Raw genomic sequence first — 27,382 nt, 5'->3', positions numbered from 1 at the left:
CTGTGCTGCTTGGAGCCCATGGGCCACCGAGCCCAGCGGCTGGGGAGCAGGAGCCAGCAGCCCTTCTAGCTGGGGGGCTGTGGGGGCAGGGGCCAGCTGTCTTTGGCTACAGGCAGTCCCGGAGTCTCTCCTGCTGTTTCATTCCGGGAGCCTGGCTACACCTGCGGGCAGACCCGACAACGCCCAGCCCACCGGCACCCAGGGGCCCACCGGGGTCCTTCTGTGGGACAGGAACAGCTGCTCTGCGCTGGGCTTTGTCCAGTGGCCCCCACACCCTTGTCGAGCTCACCGGGCCGGTATGGGCAGTGAGAGGCCGAGCCCCCTCAGCACAGCCCGGGGGTCCACAGTGGAGAGAGCCGGCCCGGCCGCAGTGAGGGCTGCGTGGGAGGGGCCCGCGTCCTCTGGGCAGCACCGCCAGGACGGCCCCTCGGCACACCGCCGGCGAAGAGGCCTGGCTCCCAGGACCCCTCGGCCACCGCTCGAGGACTGCAGCAGACACCGAACGGAAAACCCAGAAGAGTCTGTATTTCGCGTGTGAACCGGTCACTGTGTCGCTGGGGAAGCCTACGTCTGCTCACGGCCAGGCCTAGAGCAGGTCGTAGAAGTAGTCCAGGCCCTGGCCCAGCTCCCACATGGACACGCCGACGCCCAGCTCCCGGGCCAGCTCCAGCCGTGCCTGCACAGACTGCCACCACAGGGAGCGTCAGCCAGGCCTGAGGGCCTGGGTCATTGTGGGAGGGGCTACACCTGCTGCCCACCCCCAGCATCAAGGCCGGCCCACACATACCTTCAGAGTTGGGTAGAAGACCACGTGCCTCCCACCTCGGCTTCTGCAAAAGAAGATGGGCCTTGGGCCTCCTGCGGCCTCTGCTCCTCCCACCACCCCCTTCCCCAGGCGAAGGGGGAGCCGGCCCCGCCTCCCCTTCCAGCAGAGGTCTCTGCATCCCGCAGGGAAGGGCCCTCCACGGGTCCCACTGCTCGGGCCACGCAGCCCTCGGGAGGCGGTGCTCAGGCTGCTGGCCCCGGAGCCCTTGGCCAGCCTGGGCAGGCGCACCCCTCACCTAGGGTCTCCAGCCGGACACTCACTTCTTGTACTCGAAGAAATGCTCTGCTGCCTGGCTGTCCCATGTGATCCGGGGCCTGTGGTCCTTCAGCATCTGGATGTACCTGGGGGGGGGGGGGGGCCGCGGCATGGGTGTGGGCGTCCTGGAGACTGCCCGGACACCTGAAGGGACCACGCCAGCTGGGGCTGTCACAGGCAGGCAGCAGGACGCGGCGGCTACGACCCCGGTCGGTGTAGGCAGCGCCCGCAGCACCCCCACTGTGGGAGGGTCACGTGTGCACCCCCGACACGGGAGCACAGGACAGCGCCTGGGATCCGCAGCCCTGGGCCCGCGTGGGCGGGGGGCCGAGTCCTCCCTCGGGGGCAGGGGAAGGACGAGATGGCCACCGACGGCTGCTGAGATGCGGGCCCGGCGGCACCTGGGGCTGCGCGGCAAGTGTGCGACGGCACCCAGGCGCTGGGCGTCCCGACCGGGCCTCCGGCTGTGTCCTCGATCTGCCCCCCGAGTGTCCGTGTGCACAGAGTGAGGGCATGTGCGTTTGGGGGCAGAGCTGGCGCTCGTGGGACTGCTGAGTGTCACAGGAGAACGCGGCTGTGCTCACCAGTCATCCAGGGCACTGCTGCTAAGAGGGCTCAGGGCTTCTCTTTGGGTGAGGAAACTACGGAATCGGAGGTGCCAGCCACACAAATGAAGGCACCGAACGGGCCTGCCTGGCGGGCTTGGCCTCGCCGAGTCTGTGGGTGTGAAGGACGCCTCCCCCGCCGAGATAAGGCCTCAGATTGGAAAGCACCACGAGGCCAGACAGAATCAGGATGCGTGTGTGCAAGACCCGCCCCAGCCAGTGAGGGAGAGAAGGGTGCAGGGGCCCCTCGGCTCCAAAGGAAACTAGCCTGTGACTTCTCACCTGCTGTGGCAGGGCCCGAGGTCTCCCTGCACGCCACGCTGGGACCCCTGCCCCCACGAGACCGGAGGCACGCGACAGGCTGGGCCAAGTCTAAGCCGTCCATGCTGGACCGCGGCCGAGCTGGCCTGCGGACCTGCCCGCACCCCGACCTCAGGTCCCCACCAGCCCAGATTCCTGACCTCCCACTGGCCAGGGGGCCCAGGGCCTGACAAACACAGAGGATAGAATCCACATGCCCAGTGGCCTCTCCTTGTTACCAGTCCTGCTGCACCCAGAGCCACCGCACCCCAGGCCCTGCCAACCCGGAGCCCCCTCGGAGCGGTCCCGACCCCACCTCCCCAAAGGCCGTGTGAGTCTTCTCAGGCTGGGGGTGGGGAGCGCAGGGTCTCCCTGATGTAGGCCCACGCTAGAAGTTCAGTGGGTTCCGGGCCAGTCACGTCTTGGGTGACATGAGGACCCTGGCCTGCAGGGCCCCCTGACAGGCAGTGGAGCCCCCCCAGGGCTGCCCCTCATGGGCAGGACACAGCAGAAGGCATCCGGGGAGCCAGGCCATGAGGATGGGCACCCTCCAAGCAAGGTGCACGAGGAGGCCCAGGACCAAGACGAGAGCAGGCTGCTGGGCAGCAGGACCCAGCAAAAGAAAGGGTGACGAAGACCAAAGCAAGGCCCAGGGCCCCAGGAACTCAGACCCAAGAAGCAGGCAGGGAGGTGGCCCAGGGGCTGCTGGAGTGAGACGGGGCGTGGCGATGGGGCCCCAGCAGCCTGCCTGCGAGCTCCACCCTACAGCGCCCCGCCCGTGGGGCCTTTGCACAGACCTGCTGTCCTTGACCAGGAGGAGTGGGATTCCCAGCACTGCTGTCAGGCCACAGGGACTGGCCTTGCCGGGAAGTGTCCATCCCCAAGCCCCCGAGTGCCTGAGACGCTCCGGAGCCCTGGATCTCAAGGAGACTGCCAAGTACGACCTGCCCGTTGGGGACCCATCGGGCTGTGGTCCAGCTGGGGCTGCCTTTCCCTGGGGTCCTGGAGGGATCCCCGGGCAGGGGCAGGAGAGGCCCCGCCGGGTGGCGGCTGCAGGCCCCAGAGCTTCAGAACAGGTGTCCACCTGGACTGGTGCGGGGGATCTCGTGGGGCTGGCTAGGCCCTACGGAACATCTCGGCCCGCCAGCGAAGCAGGACGGCCTCTTGGGCAGGACTTGGCAGGCACGGGGCTCTACAGATCAGTACCTAGACCCACACCACCTCCGGGGGCTTCACAGCTGCCCAGAATCCCCAAAGCTGGAGACTGACCAGGCCACACAGAGGAGCCTGGCCATGGTCATGACAGGCCTGTGTGTTGTCTGGGGGTGGCCAGCAGAGACTAGTAAGTTGGGAGGGTCGCTCAGGCACTGCAGACCACGGTCCCTGAGGCTCCCTTGGCAGTCACAGAACCCAGGCCCGGCTGGCAGAGGCCAGGAGGCCATAGGCCAGGCCTGAGGGAGCTGGCCTCCTGCCCCACCACAGGCTCCTGGCTCTGTCTGGGGCCGAGCAGATGGTGAAGTGGCTGGTCCCACACTCCCTGGAAGGGACTGGGGACACCTGCTGCAATGCGCCCAGGGCTCAGCGTCGGAGAGGCCAAGACAGGGATGGCAGACGACCCTGAAACAGGCTGCCCCGGCTGCTCCTGGTGCAGAGCTGGTGAGCCTGAGTGACTGCGGGGCCCCCCAGCACCCCACACCTGGCCCATCATCAGCTGCGTGGGGAAAAGGGTGCATCACTGCAGGTTCCTGCGGGGGCTGGCCAGAGTGTGTCTCCTGGTGAACTGCCTTGCTAGGGTGCCCGACCAGGGCCCCCCCGCCCCCCCCCCCCCCAGCCTCAATCCAGAGCCTTGCTGAGCTGAGCTCTAACATGTGGCTCCCAGATCAAAGAGGTGTGGTCCTGAGAGGGGCACCCAGGTCAGGCCCCTTCGCAGGCCAGGAGGACTGCGCGGAAGAATCAGGCTGTGGGCAAAGGAGGTAGAGATAGACCCACAGGGGCCCGAGGAGCAGCTCCCTGTTGCTGTTACATCGGTGGGAGGCACTCAGGTGCAGAGGGGCTCATGCGGGTGTGGGGAGAGTGCTCAGCCCACACTGGGGGGCCAGCCGCCATCACCCCACTCTGTGCCCTTTGTTCTCACCAGGAGCTGCGGTCCTTATCTGGACTGTAGCTCACACCCCAGACTGACCTGGGGTGGGGGATGTGATGCCCTCCCTAGGCTCGACTCCCCTGTTGCGGAGGCAGGGGACACCACTCCTGATCCCCAGCAGCCCCGTGTGCCTTCCACCGGGCCAGCTCACCGTGCCGCGAGGTCTAGAGAAGGTGCTGTGCCAGGAACATGCTCTGCTTGAGACCCCGCTTTGGCAAAGGCCCCCTAAACGTGAATCTGACCGCATGGGGGGCTGTGGGGAGTGACCACACTGAGGGCCATGTGTCTGCCCCTCCACACCTCATCTGGGGCTCAAGGGTCCCTTGTTGGAACTGCAGCCCTGTTTGCCACTGGACCAGTGAGAAGCCCTTCCTGGGACCCTGGGGGCTCCTCACAGGGCTCAGAAGCCAGTCCCCCAGGCACCCCCCCCACCATGGCCTCTCCTGCCCACCGTGGAGGGTGCGGCCCCCGGTCTACCAGGATCCAGAGGGGGACTCCCAGGGGAGGGGGAATGAAGCAGGAGGTGGGCCCCCTGGGGGCACCTGCTCCTTCCCTCAAACATCCCTGGGGACGAAGGACACTTTTATCCACCTGGATCCCCCCACACAGGCAGATAAAAGACCAGGTAAAGCCTGCGGCATCAGCCCCTCTGCCCTGCAGCCTGTGATCACCCGGGGGCTGTGAGGGGACAAGGGGAGAAACGGGGGAGGGGGTTGAGGAGGGGGACGAGGAGGACCCAGGAGCCGCCTGCAGGACCACAGTCTCTTGCCTGGTCTCAGGGCACCAGGCCTGGCCCCATTCTAAAGTGAGGCAGGCAGAGGCCTGGGGTGGAGGGGACTCTGGGGTAGCCTGTCACCACGGCCCTCCCGAGAAGCAGACGTGACCCCTTGCCTGCTTCAAAATCCTCAGGTCGGTCAGCACCCAATGCCCAGAGGCGACAGTATTGCCCCTGACTGCTGGCCACAGGCCTGTCACCGCCACCCAAGGTCCCTCAGCCCCTCTCTATGGGACACACCCAAAAGTCAGGGCTGAAGTGGGACAGGCGGCTTGACCTCCACGTGCCCTTGAGATGCATGGGCCGCTGCCCTGCCAGCTCAGCACTGTGCCCACTCTGACACACGGGAGGCCCTGCTGAGCGGCCATCTGCTCGCCGGGGGACGCGGAGGCCGGGTGGTGGCCTCCTGCCTGACTGGACAGGGCCGCCCGTGTTTATCCCGGACACACGGCCCAGCCCTATCCTCTGGGCCCACAGACCAGCCTCCGACCAACCCGCTGCCCTCAGGCTGGAGCCATGCCGTCCCCTCCTCGGCCTCCTGCCCGCAGGGGCGTGGGCTGCAGCCCGAGTGGGGGACATCTCCGAAGGGGGTGAGGAGCAGGATGGGGGGGCAGCCAGAAGTCCCGCACAGAGGGCAGGTGGTGGGTGTGGGACTCACGGCTAGCCTGGGGGTTAACAAGCCTGAGGACCCACGCCACGCACTACTGTGGGCCCACCCCAGGTGAATACGGTGACTCTCCCCCCAGAGGGGGTGGCAGGGATGAACCGCGTCCCCCAGATCCCCATGCTGGAGCCCTGACCCCCAGCACCCCAGGATGGGGCCGCATCTGGAGCTGGGGCCTCCACAGAGGTGCTGGAGGGGACACGGGGTCCCCGGGGGGCCCTGATCCCATGTGACCGGGGTCCTTACAGGAAGAGGGGACCAGGACACCGACCTGCACGGAGGGACGACTCACGAAGACCCAGGGGGGCGCGGCCATCCGCACCCGAGGAGAGAGGCCTCGGGGGCGGGGGGGGGGCGTCCTGCCAGCTCCTGCCTCTGGGACTTCCAGTCTCCGGGACTGGGGACAGTGAGGGTCTGCAGTGTTGTACGGGAGTGCAGGCGGCCTGAGCACCACAGGGCTTCCGCCTCCTGGCTGCACAGACCTGGGCCAGCAGAGCCCGAGGCTGGAGCAGGGGTAGGCAGGGGACACTGGGGCCCTCTGGCCTCACATGCAGGATCTTACGCCCAGTCGCCCGGTCGGTACACAGGGTTGCGAGGCTCCCTAAAGGCCTGGGGGCTGGTGCTGGGAGCCCAAGCTCTGGACACGGCTCTGCCACTGCCTCCATGAGCCGGGCACCTGGGTCAGGGACACCAGGCAGAGCAGGGGCCCCAGCAGTACTTCTAGAACTTTCTCAGCAATCCCATCAGTGCGGGGCTGCCATGGGGGAGGGGCAGCGCTGGAGGAGCACAGAGCAGCCCTGGCCAGGACAGATGAAGAGGAGCGGGGAGCTCTCGGGGACGGGGCGGCCCGGTGCCGAGAACCGCAGTCTGCCTCGGGGAGATGGGGCGGCGTCCCTGCCAACTGGCCAGGCGCCACCTCAGCCCCCAGCAGCTGAGGAGCCAGTCCTTGGCCTCCTGTCCCGGCTCCTGCTGTTTCCGCCACGCCACCTCCCCAGGCCCTTGCCAGCAGAGAGGGGCAGGTCCTCGTTCAGACGGAGTGTGCCCGGCGCCAGGGGCAGGTGAGGGGTGGGCACTACAGGCCTGCACTGGACCCCAGCATCAGCTGTGCAGACACAGGATGTGGTCCTGGTGGGGCCACCACCAGCCCGTCCCCGCCACAGAGCAGAGCAGATCCTGATGTCCCCCCAACGGAAGGGACAGCCGAAGGGACAACTGTGCAGACACAGGACATGGTCCTGGTGGGGCCACCACCAGCCCATCCCCGCCACAGAGCAGAGCAGATCCTGATGTCCCCCCAACGGAAGGGACAGCCGAAGTGAGAGGAGGTCGTGCCCCCCCCCACGGGCATTCTTCCTTGTCCTGGAAGCCAAGCCCTCAGAGCAGGAGGGGCCTGGAGGAAACAGGGAAGCCCCCCCTGCCCCAACCAGGGTAGGTGGCTAGGAGCAGCCCCTCAGAACGCGAGTCTAGCCGAGGGCCAACTGAACAGCTTCCGCCCCCGGAAACTGCTGGAGGGTCTCCACGGACAACAGGTCCGGACGGGCGTACACAGGCCTGGGGGGGCAGCACACTGAGCCGTCAGCCCCCGGCCCAGGATGACACGCCGGATCCCTGGCCGAGGCAGGCCTGCAGGTGACCCACAGAGAAAGCGCCGGCAAGGGCAGCAGGTGCGACAGGCAGGCCCCCAGGCCGCAGTGTGCGGACCCCGTCCGCGCCGACGGGACGGCGCTCCGGAGCGGCCAGTCCGCACGGCGTCCGGACGCCTCAAATGAAGAGCCCACCCCAGGAGCACAGGTCCGCGGGGCGACGGGCAGCCAGGAGCACGGGAGAGGAGCCGGCAGAGCGGACCCGGGGCGGCCGGACTCCGAGCGGGGCTGCTGCAGCCAAGCCCACACGTGCGAGGAGCGGGGGACCCGGCCGGCCGCCCCGCACGGACGTCTGCACCTGAGCCCCGCAGCACGGGAGCGGGAAAGGCAGCGAGGGGACAGCACGCGAGCCACGGGCACGGAACCCCAGTGAGCACCGAGCGCGCCAGCGAGCGGGGACGACTGACCTGACGCACGGATTTGAGCCCGAAGGAGAAGAGGAAAAACGGGACAGAAAAAAGAATTGGAAGAAACTGGCCAAAATTTTTCCAAATTTCATTAAAAGTATAAACACACGGGTCCCAAAACTCAACGCAAACCTAGTGCAAAACACAGAAAGGAAAACATGTGACAGGGCGGCCACCAAAGTGTGCCTGGCGCCGTGTCGCCGGACAGCTGTGGCAGGAAGACAGGGACGAGACAGCCTGGGGCCACACGCCCAGGAGAAGCACCTTCCAAACAACCAGCGCCGGATGAGGCTGACAGAATTGCCACCAGCAGAAGGGAGGGAAGAGCCACGAGGGGGCCCTGGGCAGGAGACGACCCCACACAGAGTGGGTGTGCGCCCAACAGAGGGCCTCCTGGGCCAGGCCTGCCTGCCTCTCGCACTGGGCAGGCGGTCTGCCTGCCTGCGGACGGGGCGCCACCTCAAGGGGTCAAGGGGTGTCCTGGTGGCAGTGCTAGGACAGTGCCCCCCAACCCGACAGGCTCAGACCCTGCCCCCCCCCCCAGCTCTAAGCCACCACCCCCGGGAGACTCGCAGACCCACAGGAATGAGGGTTGTGCCACATCATGGGGACGCTGGGCTCACCTGGTCCCGATGACAGGCTCGCGTGTGTCCCTGGAGGCTGCGTAGTCCATGCCATAGAGGTTGAGCCCCAGGAGGATCTTGCTGCGCCACTTGGACTTGGGGTCCAGGACCTGGACGCAGGCTCGAACCCAGGACAATGGTGCATTGGGGCCAGGCCTGTGGGGGCGAGGGAGGAGCGGGTTTCAGCTGCGGGCAGAGGCCTCCCGCCACGTCCTGTGGGCACCCCAGGCTGGCGCAGCGGGCCGCACGGGGGAAGGAAGGCGGCAGACAGCAGGCCTCCAGCTGGACCCAGGCCTCCAGGCAGGCAGCACCGTGACTCCGCCCGTGCCCCGGGCTCCCTTGGGGGCAGGGACCCCACCCAGAGGAGCAGCTTCTCCTTAGCAACAAAGCAGCCACTATGCGGGCACAGACGGACACCCCACGATGGTGTCCCATGAGAGCTGTCCTCCCCCCATCACATGCCCCGAGAATGTGAAGGCTGCTCAGTGCAGAGGCAACTGTGGGCTTCAGAGGAAAAGGGAGCAGGCCCCCTGCGTCCCTGGAGACGAGAGCTGACAGCAGCACGGCCCCACGCACGCTGCCGGCCAACCAGGCCTTGCCCCTCTGCCTGTCCAGTGTCCAGGCCCCAGAGGTGAGCATCTCTGTCCCAAGGCACAGAACCCACGGGGCCCTTGGCGCACACACTCACTGCTGTGCTGTGGGGTAGTCGTAGGTCATGAGGCTGAAGCCATCCAGCACCGGGGCCAGCTGCTCAAACTCCTTGTGTGTGAACGCGCCCCGCTGCTCGGTCCTGCGACAAGAGCCGCGCGTCCTCCACTGCCCATCGCTCACAGCCCAGCCAGCCCCACCTCCAGCGGGCACCTGAGCCCACCCAAGGCCCGAGCAAGCCGGCTGCGGGGGCTCCCAGACCACGCCCCTTCCCTCCTCCACTGGCGGAGGGCTGCAGGTCACTTTCCCCGGAAAGTGACTTGTCACTCAGTTCAAGGGTCCAGCCCACAGCCAAGTCAGGGCCACACTCCAAGAGCAGGGATGGGCTGAGAAGGCCACCAGATCGAGCCGAGTGCTGGCGTTCACGCAAAGGCTCCTTTCTCTCCGTCCTGGCCCTCCCTGCCTCCCGTCCAGACGGTTCCTCCTGCTCACCGAGCTGGCTGGCCTGGGCAGGGTGGGGCCCTGCAGCCACTGCCACCCCCTTGGGGTCTGTCTTCCCCTTAACTTCCTCCTGCAGCTCCCAGCCTTGCGCCTCCACAGCTGCTGCTCTCCCCAGGACTCCCAAACGCTCTGCCATCAGCCCCCCCTGCTTGACCCCACACGGAGACCTCCCTCCTCCGTCACCCTGACCGGCCATGTCTGCCCTCGGCCCCACTGCTGCAGTCACCCCAACCTGCTGGGGACCCCATTTCTTTTTTTGAAGAGTTTATTTATTTGACAGACAGAGATCACACGCAGGCTGAGGGGCAGGCAGAGAGACAGGAGGAAACAGGCTCCCCGCTGAGCAGAGAGCCCGATGCGGGGCTTGTGGGATCATGACCTGAGCTGAAGGCAGAGGCTTAACACACTGAGCCACTCAGGCGCCCCAGGGGACCCCACTTCCCATGGTGCCGACCGATCTGTTCCCCAGGGAGGACGCTGCCCCATCTCCCTGCCCCCCTGGCCGCATGCTTGTAGCTCGACGCTGCCCCCCTTCTCCTCTATCTGCCCCCAGACACCAGAGAGGGGTCACCTATTGGTGGTAAACCCCAAGTCCTACCCCCGACCAGCTCTCTGGCACCCAGTCCTCCTTGGGGTCAGTGTAGGTTCTGTGTGTGGCCACTGGGCTCTGCCACTAGCCACGGGGCGGCCCCCACAACAGCCCTGCTGGGCACCTGACAGATGGTGTGTGGAAGGCAGGGGCCACCACCCACACTCTCCCTATCTGCTCCCCACAAGCCTGGGGGCCACCCAAGCCTTCAGCTCCTCCTCCACCGGGAGCTCACAGATGAGTGACGGCTCTAGGGTAGCAGCTCCACGGGGCATGGTTGCGACCCCACAGGCAGGGCTCGAAGTCAGCACGGCTGCCCGAACTAGCAGGCCTTGGGGAGGTGGACAATGGGACGATGGCGTCCCACTACACGATGACATCCTGCCACAGAAAATGCCAGGACGCGGGATTTGTTGGGCCTGCTGGGGAGCTGTCAGCAAGTGTGTATGGGGTCCCTGACGTCCATGGGATGAGCTCCTGTAGGCCACCACCAGCCAGAGCCTCGGGGAAACACGGGGCTGGTTACAGCTGGGACAGTGCACACCCAGGTGGCCAGGAGGGGCGCCCATCACAGCTGAAAGCCCCACCCTCAGCCCTGATCACACTGGCCATGGTCCGCCCAAGATGCCCCTCAGCACGGCGCATGTGCCCTTGGTGGCTGAAGAGTGAGGGGCGGGCTACTTCCTGCCTCGGTGCCAGGAGCTCAGAGCAAGAACCCCCGGGCACGGACGCACCCCACCGCAGTCCCCCTGCCCTTCCAGGCCAGGCCCAGGGGGTGGCCCCGAGGGGCGGCTAACCCGTCACCACCGCAGTCCCCCTGCCCTTCCAGGCCAGGCCCAGGGGGTGGCCCCGAGGGGCGGCTAACCCGTCACCACCGCAGTCCCCCTGCCCTTCCAGGCCAGGCCCAGGGGGTGGCCCCGAGGGGCGGCTAACCCGTCACCACCCCGACTCTCCAGCGCATCCTCCGCACCCCTTCCCTGTGCCCGTGCCAGAAGCCGCTAGGCTCTGTGGGGAGCGCCGCAGGTGGGCACTCCGGCCCTGCCTCTGAGGACGGTGCCCCCTGCACCCATCCCACGGGTGGCTCCTGGCTGTAAACAATGACAAAGCCAAGCCGGCTCCGCTCCCGAGCCACCCACAGAATCTGAGAGACCCGGGAAATGGGCACCAAGTGCTGTAGCCAAGCCCACAGGCTCTAGAGGGCCTGTCCCTCGGCCTTCACAGAGGAAAGCTCCTCTTCCAGGCCCAGCCTGAGCTCCAACCTCAGGCAGCCACAAGAGCCCCTGCCCTGGGAGCAGCAGGCCCCACCAGAGCCTCAGGACACGCGCAGCCCACACACATTCACCAACATGCACACCGACGTCTGTACGTGCAGCATGAAGGACAGACAGACAGATGGGGCCCCGGCCGCGCTCCCTCCTGGGCTGAGCGGCGCCCGCCCCGCTCTAGGAGGGAGCTGCCGGCCTGGGGACACAGGTGTGGACTGAGGACCTTGACAGCGCGGGAGGAAAGTCCGCTAGCAGAGCGCTGCCCTAGTCATGCAAAGGGCACAGGGGCGCAGCCCACAGCCTCTGGTGGCACATGGTGGGGACTGTGGGGCACGAAGGCCAGGCCGGGGCTGTCCCAGGGAGCAGCTATTGTAGCCGCTGGAGTGACCTGCAGGCTCCGTGTGGCAACTGGCACTTCCGCGAGCCCGCTGGGCTCTGAACCGCGGCTGGACATCCCAGGCCCCCGAGGCACCCCCGTGCGGCTCCCCCCCTCAGCACACCACCCTGTGGCCACTCGATGGGGGGGCCAGCTGCTTCCTCCCGGGCCAGCGGTGGGACAGCAGCAGGTACCTGTGGGCCACGGCGCCAGGCTAGCAAAGGCCAAACAGAGCCCCCAGCTGGTCCCACCCAGACCTCTGTGGCCAGCTCCCCAACAATGCCCCTGGACCCCGGGTCTGCCCCGGTCCTCATGACAGAGCTGGAGCATCCGTGGTGCCGGGTACCAGGTGACGTCCTGGGGAGAGGGGACATGGCTCCTACAACTAGGGCCTGGCCTGCTCAGCCTCCCTGTCCCCTGGGGTCCAGAAGGGTGAAGAGCTGGGCTGGGGAAGGAGGCCGGGTGACCACATGGCCCTGACCGCCCAAGGACCTATGTCGTGGGGAAGGTCCAGGACTGCACCTGAGAGTGAGTGGAAGTGTCTAAGAGACGTGGCCCTTCAAATTTAAGAACCTCTAACGTCTCCCAATGCTTGGGGGGACGGGCGCAGCCTTCTGTTGCGGCTGTGCAAGGACATGCCGCAGTGGCGGACGCGGGTCCCCAGCGCCACGGCATCTACCCACCCCACTCTGCCACCGACCAGGAAGGAGCGGCCTGCCCCCAGCAAGCTTGGTACTCACCCGGGCGCGACCGCCGGTGGGATGACCAGGACAGCCAGCAGCCGAGCCTGGTGCAGGGCCTCGGCCAGGTGGGTGAGCATGTGGATGAGAGCCCTGCGAAGACCCGGAGATCAGGGACAGGAAGCCCAGGGGCCTGAGCCTGACCTGCTTCGGGGCCGGCGCCCCTGTATGGGCACTTAGTGTCCTGGAGAGCTCCAGTGTGGCCCTGCACCATGCAGACGCTCAAGACGGCCTGGCAGTTCCCGCAGGGGCCACCCTCCCCCAAACTGGGCCTGCTCAGAATGTGGCTGGTTCCTGTCCTTCCTTGCTCAGGGTCACCCTCAGAATATCTCCCAGACACATAGCCTGGCCCAGGGGTGAGGAAGGACCTACAGGTGTCCTGGGTGCTGACTTGCTGGTGACTGGGTCAGTCTAGGCCACAAAACACGACTTGACCTACTGGGTGTCACAGAGCACCTGCGAGGTGCCTCGGGACAGGAAAAGCAAGGGCAGCTGCACCAACCAGGCCTTGTGCTGAGATGGAGTCCTAGCCCAGCGCCCCAGAGCACTGGCCGCAACTCCCCAGTCCCTTCTTGTGGCCCCCCCCGAGCCTGGAAGACCCAGACACAGCCGTCTGTCTCAGTCCTAGGGTGGGGGGGGATCCTCGGCCCTGCGACACACAGAAGGAACACCCGTGGGTGGGCAGCAGGTGCGACTCTCCACTTGGGCCTGGACATGTCTCAATAGGAAGTGGGCCACCAGGTGGGGGACAGAGGGAGCTGCAGTCATGGGCTCCTCTAGCCCCTAGAGGCACACCAGGTATGGCCAGTGGAATGGAAACTAACCCGGCTCCACCCCACCCCCTCAGGTCATGCAGCAAGGACCATCAAGGGACAGGCACCCAGGAGCCCTGCAGGCAGGCAGCCACGCTGCTCCTGGGCTGTCCGGCCTGGGCCCAGTCTGCAGAGCACAGTGAGTCCAGTGCCCACGCACGGGGCCAATCAGAGGGGCTGGGGCCGCGGGATGCTCACCGGCAGGGATGGGGGGGTTGTCCTGGCTGCCCGTGCACAGCCAGGGCACAGGGCCCAGTGCCCACCTCAAGGCCCCACACACATGCGCAGGGTCCAGGTCCGGCCCCGGCTGTCTGGACGAGCACGGGCTGGGTACCGACCGTGGGAGCGTGGCTCAGCAGGAGTGGGGCCTGGCGCGGGGCAGTCTCTCCTACAACGAGGCGGCCTGGGCCCCGGTCAGGACCTTGCAGGGCACGTGCCCACCCATGCTGCCAACAGCTGTCACGGTGTCTACAGCACCGTCAGCAGCTTTCCTAGCTTTCTGGACGGCCCTGGGACTGCATCTCTGTGAGGAGGGAAGGCTGGTATTGTGCACCGGGGGCGGCACGCACCAGCTGCGAATCCACGGTCACCCGTGTGCCCTGGGCGCGCATGGTGGGGACCAGGCCACTCGCTGGCGCCCGCCCTGCCTGCTCCAGCTGCTCAGACCACCTGCTCCTCCGCAGAGGACTTGCGTGGGAGGGAGGCCGGAGGACGCCGGACCCTGGAGTCCAGGCCGTCCAGGCGGCGCTGTGCCGTCGTCCCCACCACACCGCACAGGCTATGTGCCCCACAGCATTTGCCCACAACGGCCTTTCCGGGCTGACCTCTCCAGAAGGAAATGGTGCCCTCGGACACCTCGTCAGACACCCCGAAGACGGTGACAGGTGGGGACGGCCTCGTGAACTAGTCCCATCATGCCTCACTGCAGCCTGGCCCGGCCCGTCCTGGGAGATGGCTCCCAGGCAGCAACGTGGCCCGAGCCATCTGCTCCGCCGGCTGCTCTCCGCCCCACTCCACCTGGCCTGCCCACCCTGCTGGCCCGCCCGTCACACGTGCCTGCTCCATCCTAGCTGCGGCTCAGGTGTCCACCCCTGCAGTGAGCGGGCAGAATCAAGCTGCCTGGTGAGAAGCTGCAAGGAAAGGGCTCTAGCTCCACCTCCAGAAGGTTCTGCAAGGTCACCCTGTCAGGGCTGTTGCCTGGGAGGAGAGGTGAGGGTCTCTGGGCTGAGCCAGGACCCCGTGCACACCGGCCCTATGCCGGCTGCCGACAAACACGGGAAGGCCCTCAACTTGGCTCACGTTATCTCTACCCACCCTCCCCCACAAACTGGGCCTCAGGGCCTTCCCGGGGCTACAGACTCGGGCCCAAGTGTGGTGGGAGCCACAGCTGCCCAGCCAGGCCTGCTCCTCCAACCCTGGGCAGGGAGCCCCCAGGCCTGCCGGGCCCTAGGCAGAGACGAGAGCCAACGGCACGCCTTCCCCCGGCACTCCGACGCCGCCCCTGAGTGGGCAGAGAATGGCCAGCAGCTGCAGGGCAGAAAGGGAGGGCCGCCCGAGCCCAGGGCCCCCTGCTAGGGAGAAGCGAGGTGGGGGAGCGGCTCAGGCTTTGAGCTGAGACTTCTCCAGGCAGAAGAGCAAGGGGATGGCTGTTCCAGAGCCAGGGGTAGCTGGCCGCCAGCCTCTGCTGCCCCCGGCCCCGTGCAGGTCACACCACTGCTCTGCTGCGCAAACATCCAAAGCGGCCCGCACAGGAGAGCTCGACAACCCCCGTCCTTTGTGGGGCTGACCCTATGACCCTGACGGGAATGGGTGGTGGCCACTGCAGGCAACACCTGACCATTCCCACTCTGCCGGTCACTCCGGTCACAGGCGGTGCGGGTGCCACTGCGGGGGGAGCACGCAGAGCCTGCGGGCCTGGGCGGCTGCTCTGGCCCTGGATGACTCCGGAGCCGCACTCTGCGGACCTCTTCTCGGCAGAGGAGCTCCTGCTCACGTCCCGGTCTACCCTTGCTGTTACCACCTGGGCCGGTCTCCCCCCCCCCCGCCCCCGGCATCCCTGGGGGACGCTTAGCACGCCCCCTTCCCCATCCATGCAGCGTGGTGAGCGCCAGACGCTGGCGCTTGACTGCTTCTGGGGTGCCGTCCCTGCCCGGGGCGGAGGACGAGGGCCCTCCCCACGGCCGCGCTCCCTCAGGCCTTCCTTCAGCCTCCTCCAGGACGCCGGGGGCCAGGAAGAGCCCACAGCCCACTCACACGTGCTTCTGGCTCAGCAGCTGGCTCCAGACCTCCACCACGAAGCCGTCAAAGTGCTGGCTCTGAAAGGCACAGGGCAGGTGAAGAGGGTCCAATAGCTCGGAGGGGTGGGTGGGAAGGTCACAGAGCCGCCACCACACATCCGGGAGGTCATGGCAGGCCCCGAAGCCCCTCTTTGAAGGGGGCAGTGTGGGGGTCCCAACAGGAGCCGGGAGCAGAAGGGCTCAGCCTCGTGTGTCCTGTTCACGCATGTGTCTCTCCAACCCCAACCGCTGGGGGCCTGGAGGGCAGTGGGCAGCCAGGTATCTCCCAAGGGAGGCCTCCCTAGCCCAGAGGACCTCTGTGGCCAAGAGGAAGCCCATGCAGTGCCAGGCCTCACCTTGGCCACCTGGACCATGGTCTTGCCAAGCTCTTCTATCTCGTCCTCGCTGTCCAAGACATGCCGGAAGTCCTCATGAGTCCAGTCCTCAAACAGGAGTCGGGGCACTTGGGGGAACAGACCCACACAGGGAAAGTGACCCCTCTGTACCTGGCCCTGCCCTCAGGATAGCCCCTGGCCACCACACACAGCAGAATGACCACACAGCTGAGCACCCATGTGACCTGGCGGGGGGGGGGCATCGGGTAATGCCGACCCCCTCTCCCTGCACACGCCAAGTTTCTGAATGCCCAGACCCCAGCTTCCCAGCTCCTCACTGCCTGGCTCCTTCCGGACTGTCCTCCACCCGGATCAGTCCCCAGCCGGCCGCACCCCCCTTGGCTCCTCCTGTGCAGCTGTCACCTGTTCGCTTGCTCCGACCCCAGACCCCGCTAATCCCACTGTGCTCTGGGAACACCCTTGCCGGCTGTGAGCCCCGGGACTGGGCAGGTAGGGCTGGCATCACTCTCAGCCTGGTCCTGCCAGGGCCTCTACCTCACAGCGTGTGGCTTAAGGGCTGGGTGCCCTGACAGCCCAGGCCCACCGGACTTACCTATCCGTAAGCCCTTGGCCTGCTTCCTGACCGCTCGCATCCACCCTGTGGGACGAGGAGAGGAGCGTCAAAGCAGGGACGCAGGACGACGCAGCCCCCTCCCGAGGGAGAGAGCGCTGGGGCACCTGCAACGGGCGTGAAGAGGGGAGGCGGCAGGAGAGACTCCGTGGGTCTAGCCCTTCCTCCTCTCCCCCCCCCCTCCCCCTGCGGACCAGCCAGGGCAGGTCAGACCTCTGGGCCACCCGAGACAAAGTGGTGGCACTGGCCACATCTAGACAAAGGTGGCCTCTAAGGGGGCTGGGGCAGTTTCTTGGAGCTAAAGGGTGCCTGAGGGCCAGGTCCCAGTGCTGCCCAGCCTGTGTCCTCCGACACGGCTCTCCCAGCATCAAGGGATGGCTTCAGGTCTTGGAACACCACAACTAGCTAACACCTCCCCTCTTCAAACTGCAGAGGGGAACAGCTATGTGCACTTGGGTGCGTGCTCACAGAGGGGGCCGCCAAGACAGCTGGGCCCTCCCAGATACCTCCTCCCTGGACCCTGCGTACAAACCGCCAGAGGGGACAGAGTTTGGGCCAAGGGCCGACAGTCTCACGCTCCTGCACACACACTCAGCTATACACACAGCCCCACACAGAGTCACAGCCTCACACTCACACAGGCGGACATGCACTCACACCCTCTGAGCCCTCAGGACCAGCACAGATGAGCAGCAACGCGAGAACCTTGGTCCACGTCATGAAGGCCCGTGACCTCGAACATCTCCCGACCCCGCCGCTTCAGCTGCAGCCACACGGGCGAGATCTGTGTGAACTTGCCCCCGAAGACCTTTGCAACATCATAGCCATGGCTGTTCCACTGGCAGGAAATGGAGACCAGGTGAGTGCGCTTGTAGCTGTGGACAGAGGGCCCTAGAGACACCTCTGAACCGGGACACCACAGGCCCACCTGTGCCACGCAAGACAAGTCCCCGGAAAACCCATGGGATGGCTGTCACTTGTTCGATCATTCTTTCCCCACGCCCCTGCATGGCACAGCCCTGGAAGGTGGACTCCAGTGGCCACCTTGCCCTCGGAACCTCCCTACCCGCCCCAGGGCCCGGCTTACTGGAGTGACGTAGCCCAGGACATCCCCGGTAAAGTGCCTCTCGCGGGCCTTGGCCGAGCAGTAGCTGCGATGCTCTAGAACGACATCCTCAGCCCTAAGGTCCGCCACCACCAGACCCCGGTCCTGGACAGGCTTCTCTGAAAGCTGAGTCTGAGATAAAAGCAAAAGGACTAAGCGGTCAGGGCCTGCCGACCCCAGGCAGGCCACAGGACCTTGAGCAACGGTCCTCTAATCAGGCAGGCACTGTGTCCTGCGACCAACACGGTGCCGCTGACCGGAGCCCACAGGGAAAGGCCCGCCCTTGAGGAAGCCGACAGTCCCTAAGGACTCACTCTCCTATGCCAGCAAAATGGCACAAAGGCGTGGCGAGTGTCTCGAGGGATCCCCCGACTGCCGCGCATGTGACAGAACTGCACAACGCAGGATGAGAGCGCGGCCGCGGGAAGCCGCAGAGGCAGGGTGACGGCTGACTCTGGGCTAGCGAGGGCCGGCACACCCTCAGCCCCGTCGCCAGAAACTGCTCCCCCTCAGGCCATCAGCCAGAGCCTGGGGCAGTACCGGCCGGCCGCCCAAGGAGGCCAAGGCCCTAGGCTCTGGGCCCAGAGAGTCCAGCATCACAGGCCTCGACACGCGACGCAGGCGGCAGGAAGCAGGCAGCCTCCGGAACACGCCTACCTTCTCCAGCAGCGCCTTCGAGGCGGCCTTTCCGGCATCGGACTTTGACAGAGTCGTGCGGACGGGGCCGCAGGCCAGAGCGAGCCACAGCGCGCCGAGCAGCGTCTTCATGGCGGGAGCGCCACAGTGCGCGCCAACCGCAGGGGCCGGGGGCTGCGGGGACAGCAGAACACACGTGACCACCAGCAGTGTGCCGCGTCCCCTCTACCAAATGAGCCCCTCATGGGGCCTGGGTCCTTGTGGCGTTGGCCTGGGCACCGGTCCCGGGACAGAGCCCCACCCAGGGCTAGCCCGAGCAGCCTGCCCAGCCCCCGGCACTGCTCGGCCCCTTGTTCTTCAGACGCCCGGAAAGGGGCCTCCCTGCTGCTCGTCCGAAAACCTTCCCCGCTGCCTCCGGGCTGCCCTGACCATGGGTGCCATCTGCGAAAACGGCCGCTGCCTCCCACCAACCCAAAGAAATCCAGGCTACGGGAGGGCGTAAGCGTAAAACAGCGGAGCCGCAGGAAGGACTGGAAGAAAGTATGAGTGTCCTCTTCCGCACGCTCAGACGGAGAAGGCCCTCCCATGTCCGCCAGCGGCGGGGAGGTTAGGGAAGAACATGCCGACGGAATTCCTTACACAGAAGTGTAACACTTTAGGGGCACCTGGGCGGCTTCGTCGCTAAAGCCGCTGCCTTCAGTTCAGGTCATGCTCTCAGGGTCCTGGGACCGAGCCTTGCGCTGGGCTCCCTGCTCCGTGGGGGGTTTGCTTCTCCCTTTCCCTCTGCCCCTCCCCCCCGCGCTTGTGCTCTCTTCTCAAATAAATAAATAAAATCCTATGAAAGCAAGAAAAAAAAGAGAAAAAGAAAGAAACGTGACACTTTAAGGGCGCCGGGGTGGCTCAGTTGGTAAGCAGCTACCTTTGGCTCAGGTCATGATCCTGGGATGGAGCCCGGCATCGGACTCCCTGCTGGTGGCGGGGGGGGGGGGGGGGCGCTGCTTCTCCCTCTCCCTCTGCCTGCCTCTCCCCCTGCTTGTGCGCTCCCTGTCAAATAAATAAATAAAATCTTTAAAAAATAAAAAAGTGACACTTTAATTTAGGAAATAAAAAAGCAAATTTAAAGAATAAGCCAGGAAAAAAAAATTAGAACGTACTTCACAAAGCATTCCTACCCATTATCTATCCATAATGAACAAAGAACTCTTACAAACCAAAAAAAAGAGTCGGATTGCCTGGGGGGGCTCAGTTGCTGGGAGTCTGCCTTTGGCTCAGGTCATGATCCTGGCATCCTGGGACTGAGCCCCACATCAGGCTCTCTGCTTGGCGGGAAGTCTGTGTTTCCCACTCCCCCTGCTTGCGTTCTCTCTCTCACTGTCTCTGTCAAATAAATAAATAAAATATTTATTTAAAAAAAAAAAAAGAATAAGGGGCGCCTGGGTGGCTCAGTGGATTAAAGCCTCTGCCTTCAGCTCGGGTCATGATCTCAGGGTCCTGGGATCGAGTCCCGCATCGGGCTCTCTGCTCCGCAGGGAGCCTGCTTCCTCCTCTCTCTCTGCCTGCTTCTCTGCCTACTTGTGATCTCTCTCTCTCTCTGTCAAATAAATAAATAAAATGTTAAAAAAAAAAAGAAAGAAAGAAAGAAAGAAAGAAAGAAAGAAAGAAAGAAAGAAAAAGAACAAGAGGCTCCAATAAGGGGCGCCTGGGTGGCTCAGTTAAGCAGCTGCCTTCGGCACGGATCACAATCCAGGGTCGTGGGATCAAGCCCCATCATACTGGGCTCCCTCCTTGATGGAAGGCCTGCTTCTCCCTTTCCCTCTGCCTGCCGCTCTGCCTACTATCTCGCTGCCAAATAAATAAATAAATAAATAAAATCTTATACAAAAAAGAAAAAAGACACTCCAATAAAAAAAATGCCCCACTGCAAAAATATAGGAAACAAAGAGGTGCAGTCATACCTCTTACTACACAGAACCTCAAACTCCCTAACACACAGGTACCCCATACAGACATGCAATCACAGATACCTTGTAAAGCCAGGCAAACCCCACAATACAGATACCCCATAATAGAGATACTGTGTAATACAGACACATTGTAACACAGAGATGACCCATAATGCAGAAGTAGCCCGCGTTATACATGCCCCAGACACAGAGATGCCAGTAACACAGAGACACCCTGGAATAGGTACAGATGCCCCAGAACACGCAGAGATCCCCTGGAATACATAGAGACGCCCTGGAACACGCGGAGATCCCCTGGAATAGACAGAGACGCCCTGGAATATACGGAGATCCTCTGGACTATGCGGAGATCCCCTGGAACACGCAGAGATCCCCCAGAATACGCAGAGACATCCTGGAACACACAGAGATCCCCTGGATTAGGCAGAGACGCCTTGGAATACGTGGAGATCCCGTGGACTACAGAGAGGCGCCCTGGAATACACAGAGATCCTCCGGAATAGGCAGAGATCTCCTGGATTACACAGAGATCCCCTGGATTAGGCAGAGACGCTCTGCAATAGGCGGAGATCCCCTGGTACACACAGAGATCCCCTGGATTAGGCAGAGACGCCCTGGAATACGTGGAGATCCCGTGGACTACAGAGAGGCGCCCTGGAATACACAGAGATCCTCCGGAATAGGCAGAGATCTCCTGGATTACACAGAGATCCCCTGGATTAGGCAGAGACGCTCTGCAATAGGCGGAGATCCCCTGGTACACACAGAGATCCCCTGGATTAGGCAGAGACGCTCTGGAATACGTGGAGATCCCGTGGACTACAGAGAGGCGCCCTGGAATACACAGAGATCCTCCGGAATAGGCAGAGATCTCCTGGATTACACAGAGATCCCCTGGATTAGGCAGAGACGCTCTGCAATAGGCGGAGATCCCCTGGTACACACAGAGATCCCCTGGATTAGGCAGAGACGCTCTGGAATACGTGGAGATCCCGTGGACTACAGAGAAGCGCCCTGGAATACACAGAGATCCTCCGGAATAGGCAGAGATCTCCTGGATTACACAGAGATCCCCTGGATTAGGCAGAGACGCTCTGCAATAGGCAGAGATCCCCTGGAATACACAGAGATCCTCCGGAATAGGCAGAGATCTCCTGGATTACACAGAGATCCCCTGGAATACACAGAGATCCTCCGGAATAGGCAGAGATCTCCTGGATTACACAGAGATCCCCTGGATTAGGCAGAGATGCTCTGGAATACGCGGAGATCCCCTGGACTACAGAGAGGTGGCCCAGAATACGCAGAGATCCTCTGGAATAGGCAGAGACGCTCTGGAATAGGCAGAGATCCCTCGGAACATGCGGAGATCCCCTGGATTAGGCAGAGACGCCCTGGGATACGCGGAGATCCCCTGGAGTACACAGAGATCCCCGGGAATACGCAGAGATCCTCTGGCATAGGCAGAGACGCCCTGGAATATACAGAGATCTCCTGGACTACACAGAGAGGCACTAAGCCCCAGAAACAGCACCTCTGCTTCACCAGCGATTGAAGGAAGGAGCGGACACCCAGTGCTGGCGAGCACCAGAGATGACGGCGCTAAGTGTGGACCTGGGGCAGCAACAACTCTCGCCAAATTTGCACACACCTTTGGGATGACAATCTAGTCATAAATATACTTTCCAATACGTTTCCTTTCACCAATTAGAGTCTGGGGGACTCCTGCGCTTCTGTGGGGAACAGAGGTGGTTCATCACGGCACTGCCTCAACAGGGTAACCCACGCTTCCGTACGCGGAGTCCGGACAGGTACGGGGGTGCTCGGTGCACAGTGCACCGGTGGGTGCAAATGTTATGACACGCACATATGCAAAAGGATCCCAGTCTTATTTAAGAATTCCTGTGTGCACACACACCTACAGAGCAAAGTACAGAAAGGGCGATACTACAAAGTAAAGGAGGAAGCTATCAGCGGAGAACCCTGCATCTCTTTGGCTCAGCTGTATTTTCTGGCTCTCCTGCTCCGGCCTTTGAAGAGCCTGTGGTTCCTTCAGGTTCTGTTGCCCCCCACCCCCACCCCCCAGCCATTCTGCCTCCTCGTGGTTCACTCCCAGGGCAGTCGAGTCACAGGCAGGCCCAGGCTGGTTGTAGTCTTTTTTTTTTTTTTTTAAATTTTTTTTTAAAGATTTTATTTATTTATTTGACAGACAGAGATCACAAGTAGGCAGAGAGGCAGGCAGAGAGAGAGGGGGAAGCAGGCTCTCCGCAGAGCAGACAGCCCGATGTGGGGCTCGATCCCAGGACGCCGGGATCACGACCTGAGCCGAAGGCAGAGGCTTCAACCCGCTGAGCCACCCAGGCGCCCCAGGCTGGTTGTAGTCTTAATGAGGCTCTGAGGTGTGCAAGTGTGTGGGTCCAGAGACTCACAGCTGGACTCCCCCTCCAGACCAGCTAAGGAGCCACTTGGTGGCAGAGGCAGAGGAGACCCCACAGGCCCCGGGGAGCCAGCAGAGCCTCCTGATGAGCAGTGGCTATGGGGTCACCAGAGCCCCCGGCAGGGTGTGCCGTGTCATGTGCGGAGAGTCAGGCCTTCTGCAGCACCCCCCTCCATTCCCCCCCATCCCCTCCCCCCATCCCCTCCCCCGTTCACCTCCTGGCCAGCAGCCTGTGTTCACCTCCTCCCAGACCCTCCTCTTCAGCGACTTTCCTTGGCAGAGCAGCACAGGCTGCACGGCTTCGGGCCGTCACCCCCTGGGCAGCTGCAAGGCATACTTGCCCTGGGAGAGCAGAGGTCAGGGTGAGGAGCCCTGGAGGTCCCTCCCCAAGAGGCAGGGAGGCACAAAAGGCTGGCCCAAGGGCTTCACAGGAGGACAGAAGGGACACAGCCGCAAGGGCAACTCTGAAGGGGCTGTGGGGACGGGAGCAAAGACCCAGGCCCAGACTGCCATCCGCTGCCCCGCCCCGCCCGGCAGCTCCTCTTCTGACACTTCCTGGCAGCAGAATCATCAAGGACAACAGTCCCTGCCCCCTCCCATCTTGTGACCACAGCTCGGCCACAGCAGAGGGCAGGTGGCCCAAAACTCATTGGGTTAGGCCGACACCGAGGCTGCCAAGCTGTGAGGGGCTCACTCTCGGAAGCCTGGCCACCAGGAGGCCAGAAAGACACCTGAGCACAGGTGCTTGCACGGGGGGCTGCGGAGCTGAGAGGACAGCTGTGCATCCACGGACAAGAGCACCTGCTGGCAGGAGCCACGTGGAGTGGGGCGGTGTGTGTGAGGAGTAGGGCCTACTCTGCCGGGCACCCCCACCTTTGACCCCAGCCCCCCCGGGCCCACTCCATGACCTGAGTCTCTGGCTCGGCTCCAGAGTGGAGGTCTGGGTCACTGAGTATGGAAAGTACGAGAAACCAAGCGGTAGGGTGGTCCTCAAGCAATCCACAGTAGCCTGGGGTGTGCCCCAGTAGCCTCCACGTCCTCTGTCCACGGACGGCTGCCCCACTCACCGCCCGCCCACCTAGAGACCCCTCTGCCTATGGCTCACCTGCCCCTTGACCTATTTCACACCGTGGGGAAGGAGGAAAGGATAGAAGCGGAGCTGGTCCGGGGGAAGGAGATGGACCCTGCCCGGCTCTGTATACAGTGGAGGCAGCAACAGAAAGAGCCAGACTGAGCGCAAGGCCTGGACTGGCACTGCCACCGACTGCGCCCAGCGGCCAGCCCCGGCGTGAGGCGCGATGGTATCATGAGTGTGCTGTGCGTGAGTGCTGGGCTTCTCCCTGACCGGCCACGCACTTTCCAGACCGAATGCCTGACGTGTGGTGGGGAGGACACACTGTGTGAGCCGTTGGGACGTGCAGGAGGGGGGGGGGCGCAAGGGGGTGGCTAAGCCGCTGGGAGGCCTTGTCTGGCACCTCCCACGGCCCCCTGCTAGCACCGCAGGCAGCGGCCATCCCTCCCGAGGCCCGAGGGCAAATTCTCCCGTGCTCTCTGCAGAGCCCCAGCTCTCATGCCGGTTCTCACCACGCACACCAGTGACCTCCCTCAGGCAGCACGGCCCGCAGAGTGTGGTGTCAGTGACCAGCTCAGGTCTGGGGTCCCCGAGAGGGGCCCTGGAAGGCAGGGGTCTCTGATCTGCTCCAACAACGGAGAGCCCAGGTTCCGCGGACCCCGAGCTCCTGGGAGGACTGCCAGCGTGTGCGGACCAAGGACCGCAGGTCACCGCAGGAACCTTCAAGCGCTCTGTGAGACCCACAGTAGCGGTGTGTCATGGGCCGGAACAGGTGTGCGTGTGTGCACAGGCGTGTGTCGCGTGAAAGCCACTCACCAGAGCGGCCCCCGCTGGGGAAACGCTGCGAATCTTCCTCGCCTCATTTTAAAGAAACTGATTTCTAGGGGCGCCTGGGTGGCTCCAGGGGCTCAGCGTCCAGCGCCGGCTCTCGGCTCCGGTGGCGGAGCCCGGTGGGGACTGTGCTTCTCTCCTGGTCCTGCCCCGCCGCCGGCTCACACCCAAACGAATACATCTTTCAAAAAAAAAGGGGGGGGTGCCTGGGTGGCTCAGTGGGTGAAGCCTCCACCTTCGGCTCAGGTCATGATCTCAGGATCCTGGGATCCAGCCCCGCATCGGGCTCTCTGCTCCGCGGGGAGCCTGCAACCCCCACCCTCTCTGTCTACCTGTGATCTGTCTGTCAAATAAATACATAAAATCTTAAAAAAAAAGGGACTGGACTTCTACTCGTCAGACCGGTCTGGCTCTTCTGTCCGACGCAGCGTGAGAAACGCTGGCCCCCGAGCCCGGAGCGTGTCACCAGCACGCCGCGCACCCGAGCCACTGTCTGGCCAACAGAGTCCGGCGGTTCCGCCGCAAGCCGCGGTCCATCCCGCGCGGTCTCGGCCGCACGCGACCCGGAGCCGACCGTGCTCCCGCGTGACGGGCGAGCGGCTCTGGCCAGGCAGGGCAGCGTGCGAGGCGGGACGGGCACGGCCCTTGGACCCTCAGTGCCCCCGTGCGGCGTGCCAGGCCCGGGCCCAGGGAGCGGAGAGCGTCCGGCCCGGAGTGAAGCTGCGGCGCGGCCCCGTGCGACACGCACCCGACACAGCCACGGACACCGGACGCCGCAGGGGGCTCGGGGCCCATTTTGCCACCAACCGGCTGTCCCCTGGCTCTGCGCAGACGAGGGGCCCAGTGACCTTCCAGAGCGCAGCGTCCACGGCTTTCCAGGCGCGCGGCCGAACGCAGAGGGACCCACCCGGTGTCCCCCAACCCGCACGGGCCACCTGCCCCGCACCCCGGCGTGGCCTCTGGGACAGGGTGGCCACCACGCCCTGGCTCAGCAGCCCAGGCACACCAAGGGTGCTGGTCACCCTCCGTCGCGCGCTCACTCCCACACCGTTTGGCACAAACCGGCTCTCACGCCGGTTCTCTCCCGGGCCCCGCACTCTCACCCGTCGCACCGGCTCGCACCGGCCCGCACCGGCCCGCACGCTCGCACACACCCGCTCGCACACACGCCGGCCCCGCTCGCACACACCCGCTCGCACACACGCCGGCCCCGCACGCACACACCCGCTCACACCCGCACGCTCGCACACACGCCGGCCCCGCTCACACCCGCACGCACACACCCGCACGCACCCGCACGCTCCGGCTCACGCCCACCTCACTCACGCCCCGCGCGCTGGCACACTCGTCTCCTACTCAGGTCCTGCCTCCCGCACCCGCACCCCCGCGGCCCGCCCGCAGGCCCCGCACCCCCGCGCTCGCCGCAGCCCGCACGCTCACCGCTCCCTCGCACACCCGCGCCCGCCCGCGCCGCGCCTCCTGCTCGCACACGCGTCCCCCGCGAGCCCACTTCGCGGCGCGGAGCTGAGGCCGCGCGAGGAGGAGGCGCGGCAGGCGCCGAGACGCGGGGCGCGGACCCCTCCCCGGCCGCCCGCCGCGGGGCTCACCTTCTCTTGCCGGAGGCCGGCCGGACCACCCTCTCGCGCGGCCGGAAGACGTTCGCAGACGCTGCCGGAAGTCCCGCCCCAGAACGCTGGAGCGCAGCCGCCGCGCACGGCCCGCCGGGGCGGGGGCGGGGCCGAAGCCCGGGGGCGGGGCCCCGGCGTAAGGCGGGGCTCGGGGCGGGCCCGGGGCGGGGCCGGGGCGGGGCCGGGACGGGGTCTGATGCAGGACCCGGTCCCCCGCAGAGGCCAGGGGGCGCGGGACGGGGCCCGGGCAGGGGACCGCGAGGGTAGGGGTGGGGGCTGGCACCCCAGCCTTGCCGCGAGGCGCCCACGCGGTGAGCATCGGGAGTCGCGTCTCCCGGCGCCCCTCCTTCCACTCTGGCGGCCACCCTCCCTCCTGGCCCTCCCCGACGTCCCCCACGTGTCCCCGAGTAAGCGCGGTCCAGTCCTCCGCCGCAGAGCGTCCGTGTGGCCCCGGGACATCGAGCGCCCCCGCCAGCCGAGCCCCGGGGCTCCGTCCTGTCTCGAGGGTCTGCGGCGGCCGGCGGCCGCTCCCACAGGCCGGAGCCCTCCCAGAGGCAGGCAAAAGCCCCTCCAGCCCAGCGCGGTCAGGAGGAATGGGCACCGCGGGGACTGGGCACGACGTGGCCAGCGATCCTCATCCCCAGGCGTTTTACTCTGGGTGCCGCCCCCGCCCCCATCCCTAGCTGTTCCGGGCAGTCTCCCGCGGAAAACCGCACGGCCGTCCAGCCGGCTCTGCGCCTCCAGCCCCAGGGCGCGCGGCCTGGCTCGCTTCCCCATTTCCGCCGCTGAGACGCTTCTTTCTGAACCGAACCTCGGTCTCTCTTCCTAGTCCTGTTTCCTTCTTTCTCTTCCCCGTATTTCCTGCCAGCTGACCCTCTGCAGCCCTCCCAGAGAGGCCTGGAGCGCTGACCCACGTGATGTGCCGGTGGCCACAGGCAGCTCGTTGTTCCTGGCACCCGGCTCAGCCCTGAGGCCTGACCTTTGGGTAGTGACCCCAGGTCAGGCAGAGCTCTGGAGAAGACCCCAGTCAGCTCTGCTAGGTGACCGGGTACCTACTCAGTCCTGGGAATGCTAAGGAGACCCCGTAGTATCAAAGGTCTAGTGAGAAAGGCATTCAGGCATGATTCAGTGTCGAAATGAGCTCCCGTTCAGGTCAGAGGTCTTCACAGCAAAAGAACAGCAAAGTCCACCTGGGGTTCACTCTGAGCCAGCATTGCCTGAAACTCAAGAGCAGGCAGGAAGGAGGGACAGTGCAAAACCGCCCCCTGGGCAGGGTTCTGGGGTGTCAGGCTCCC

At 64.8% G+C, this 27,382-nt stretch overlaps 2 protein-coding genes across 11 annotated transcripts; one reads left to right on the top strand and one right to left on the bottom strand.

Moving 5' to 3' along the window:
* Positions 1-505: 505 nt before the first annotated feature.
* CHID1 (chitinase domain containing 1) lies at positions 506-27,140 on the bottom strand. 10 transcript variants are annotated; one of them, XM_082749354.1, is made up of 14 exons: positions 23,662-23,923; positions 19,075-19,199; positions 18,177-18,329; positions 17,502-17,651; positions 17,120-17,252; positions 16,397-16,441; positions 15,805-15,911; positions 15,426-15,487; positions 12,361-12,453; positions 8,930-9,031; positions 8,242-8,397; positions 1,087-1,167; positions 788-830; positions 506-685 (listed from the first exon to the last, which is right to left on the bottom strand). In XM_082749354.1, the coding sequence occupies exons 3-14, from the start codon at positions 18,285-18,287 to the stop codon at positions 587-589; spliced, it is 1,182 nt and encodes a 393-aa protein (XP_082605480.1). In that variant the 5' UTR covers positions 18,288-18,329; positions 19,075-19,199; positions 23,662-23,923; the 3' UTR covers positions 506-586. The 10 variants fall into 10 exon arrangements, 8 of the variants coding, with proteins under 8 accessions (XP_082605480.1, XP_082605481.1, XP_082605479.1 ...); XM_082749355.1 differs by lacking the exon at positions 23,662-23,923 and adding an exon at positions 19,363-19,527; XR_014316403.1 differs by lacking the exons at positions 19,075-19,199; positions 23,662-23,923 and adding an exon at positions 26,899-27,140 and having other exon boundaries at positions 1,062-1,167.
* LOC309873540 (uncharacterized protein) lies at positions 19,546-22,721 on the top strand. The gene is made up of 2 exons (XM_082749386.1): positions 19,546-22,261; positions 22,490-22,721. Exon 1 carries the CDS (start codon positions 20,349-20,351, stop codon positions 21,360-21,362), a length of 1,014 nt encoding a protein of 337 aa, XP_082605512.1. The 5' UTR covers positions 19,546-20,348; the 3' UTR covers positions 21,363-22,261; positions 22,490-22,721.
* Positions 27,141-27,382: the final 242 nt, after the last annotated feature.

The sequence above is a fragment of the Mustela nivalis genome, assembly GCF_964662115.1.
Source record: "Mustela nivalis genome assembly, chromosome: 9".
NCBI lineage: Eukaryota > Metazoa > Chordata > Mammalia > Carnivora > Mustelidae > Mustela > Mustela nivalis.
Note: the sequence above shows the minus strand (reverse complement) of the source record. Positions and strands in the feature narration are given on the sequence as shown.

Coding starts and splice junctions, on each gene's coding strand:
- CHID1 (XM_082749353.1), bottom strand. CDS start 18,287: ATGAAGACGCTGCTCGGCGCGCTGTGGCTCGCTCTGGCCTGCGGCCCC. Junction 15,488..15,804: donor CCATGGTCCAGGTGGCCAAG/GTGAGGCCTGGC, acceptor TGTGCCTTTCAG/AGCCAGCACTTTGACGGCTT. Junction 1,168..8,241: donor GAGCCTGTCATCGGGACCAG/GTGAGCCCAGCG, acceptor CCCCCCCCCCAG/GTACATCCAGATGCTGAAGG.
- LOC309873540 (XM_082749386.1), top strand. CDS start 20,349: ATGCCCCAGAACACGCAGAGATCCCCTGGAATACATAGAGACGCCCTG.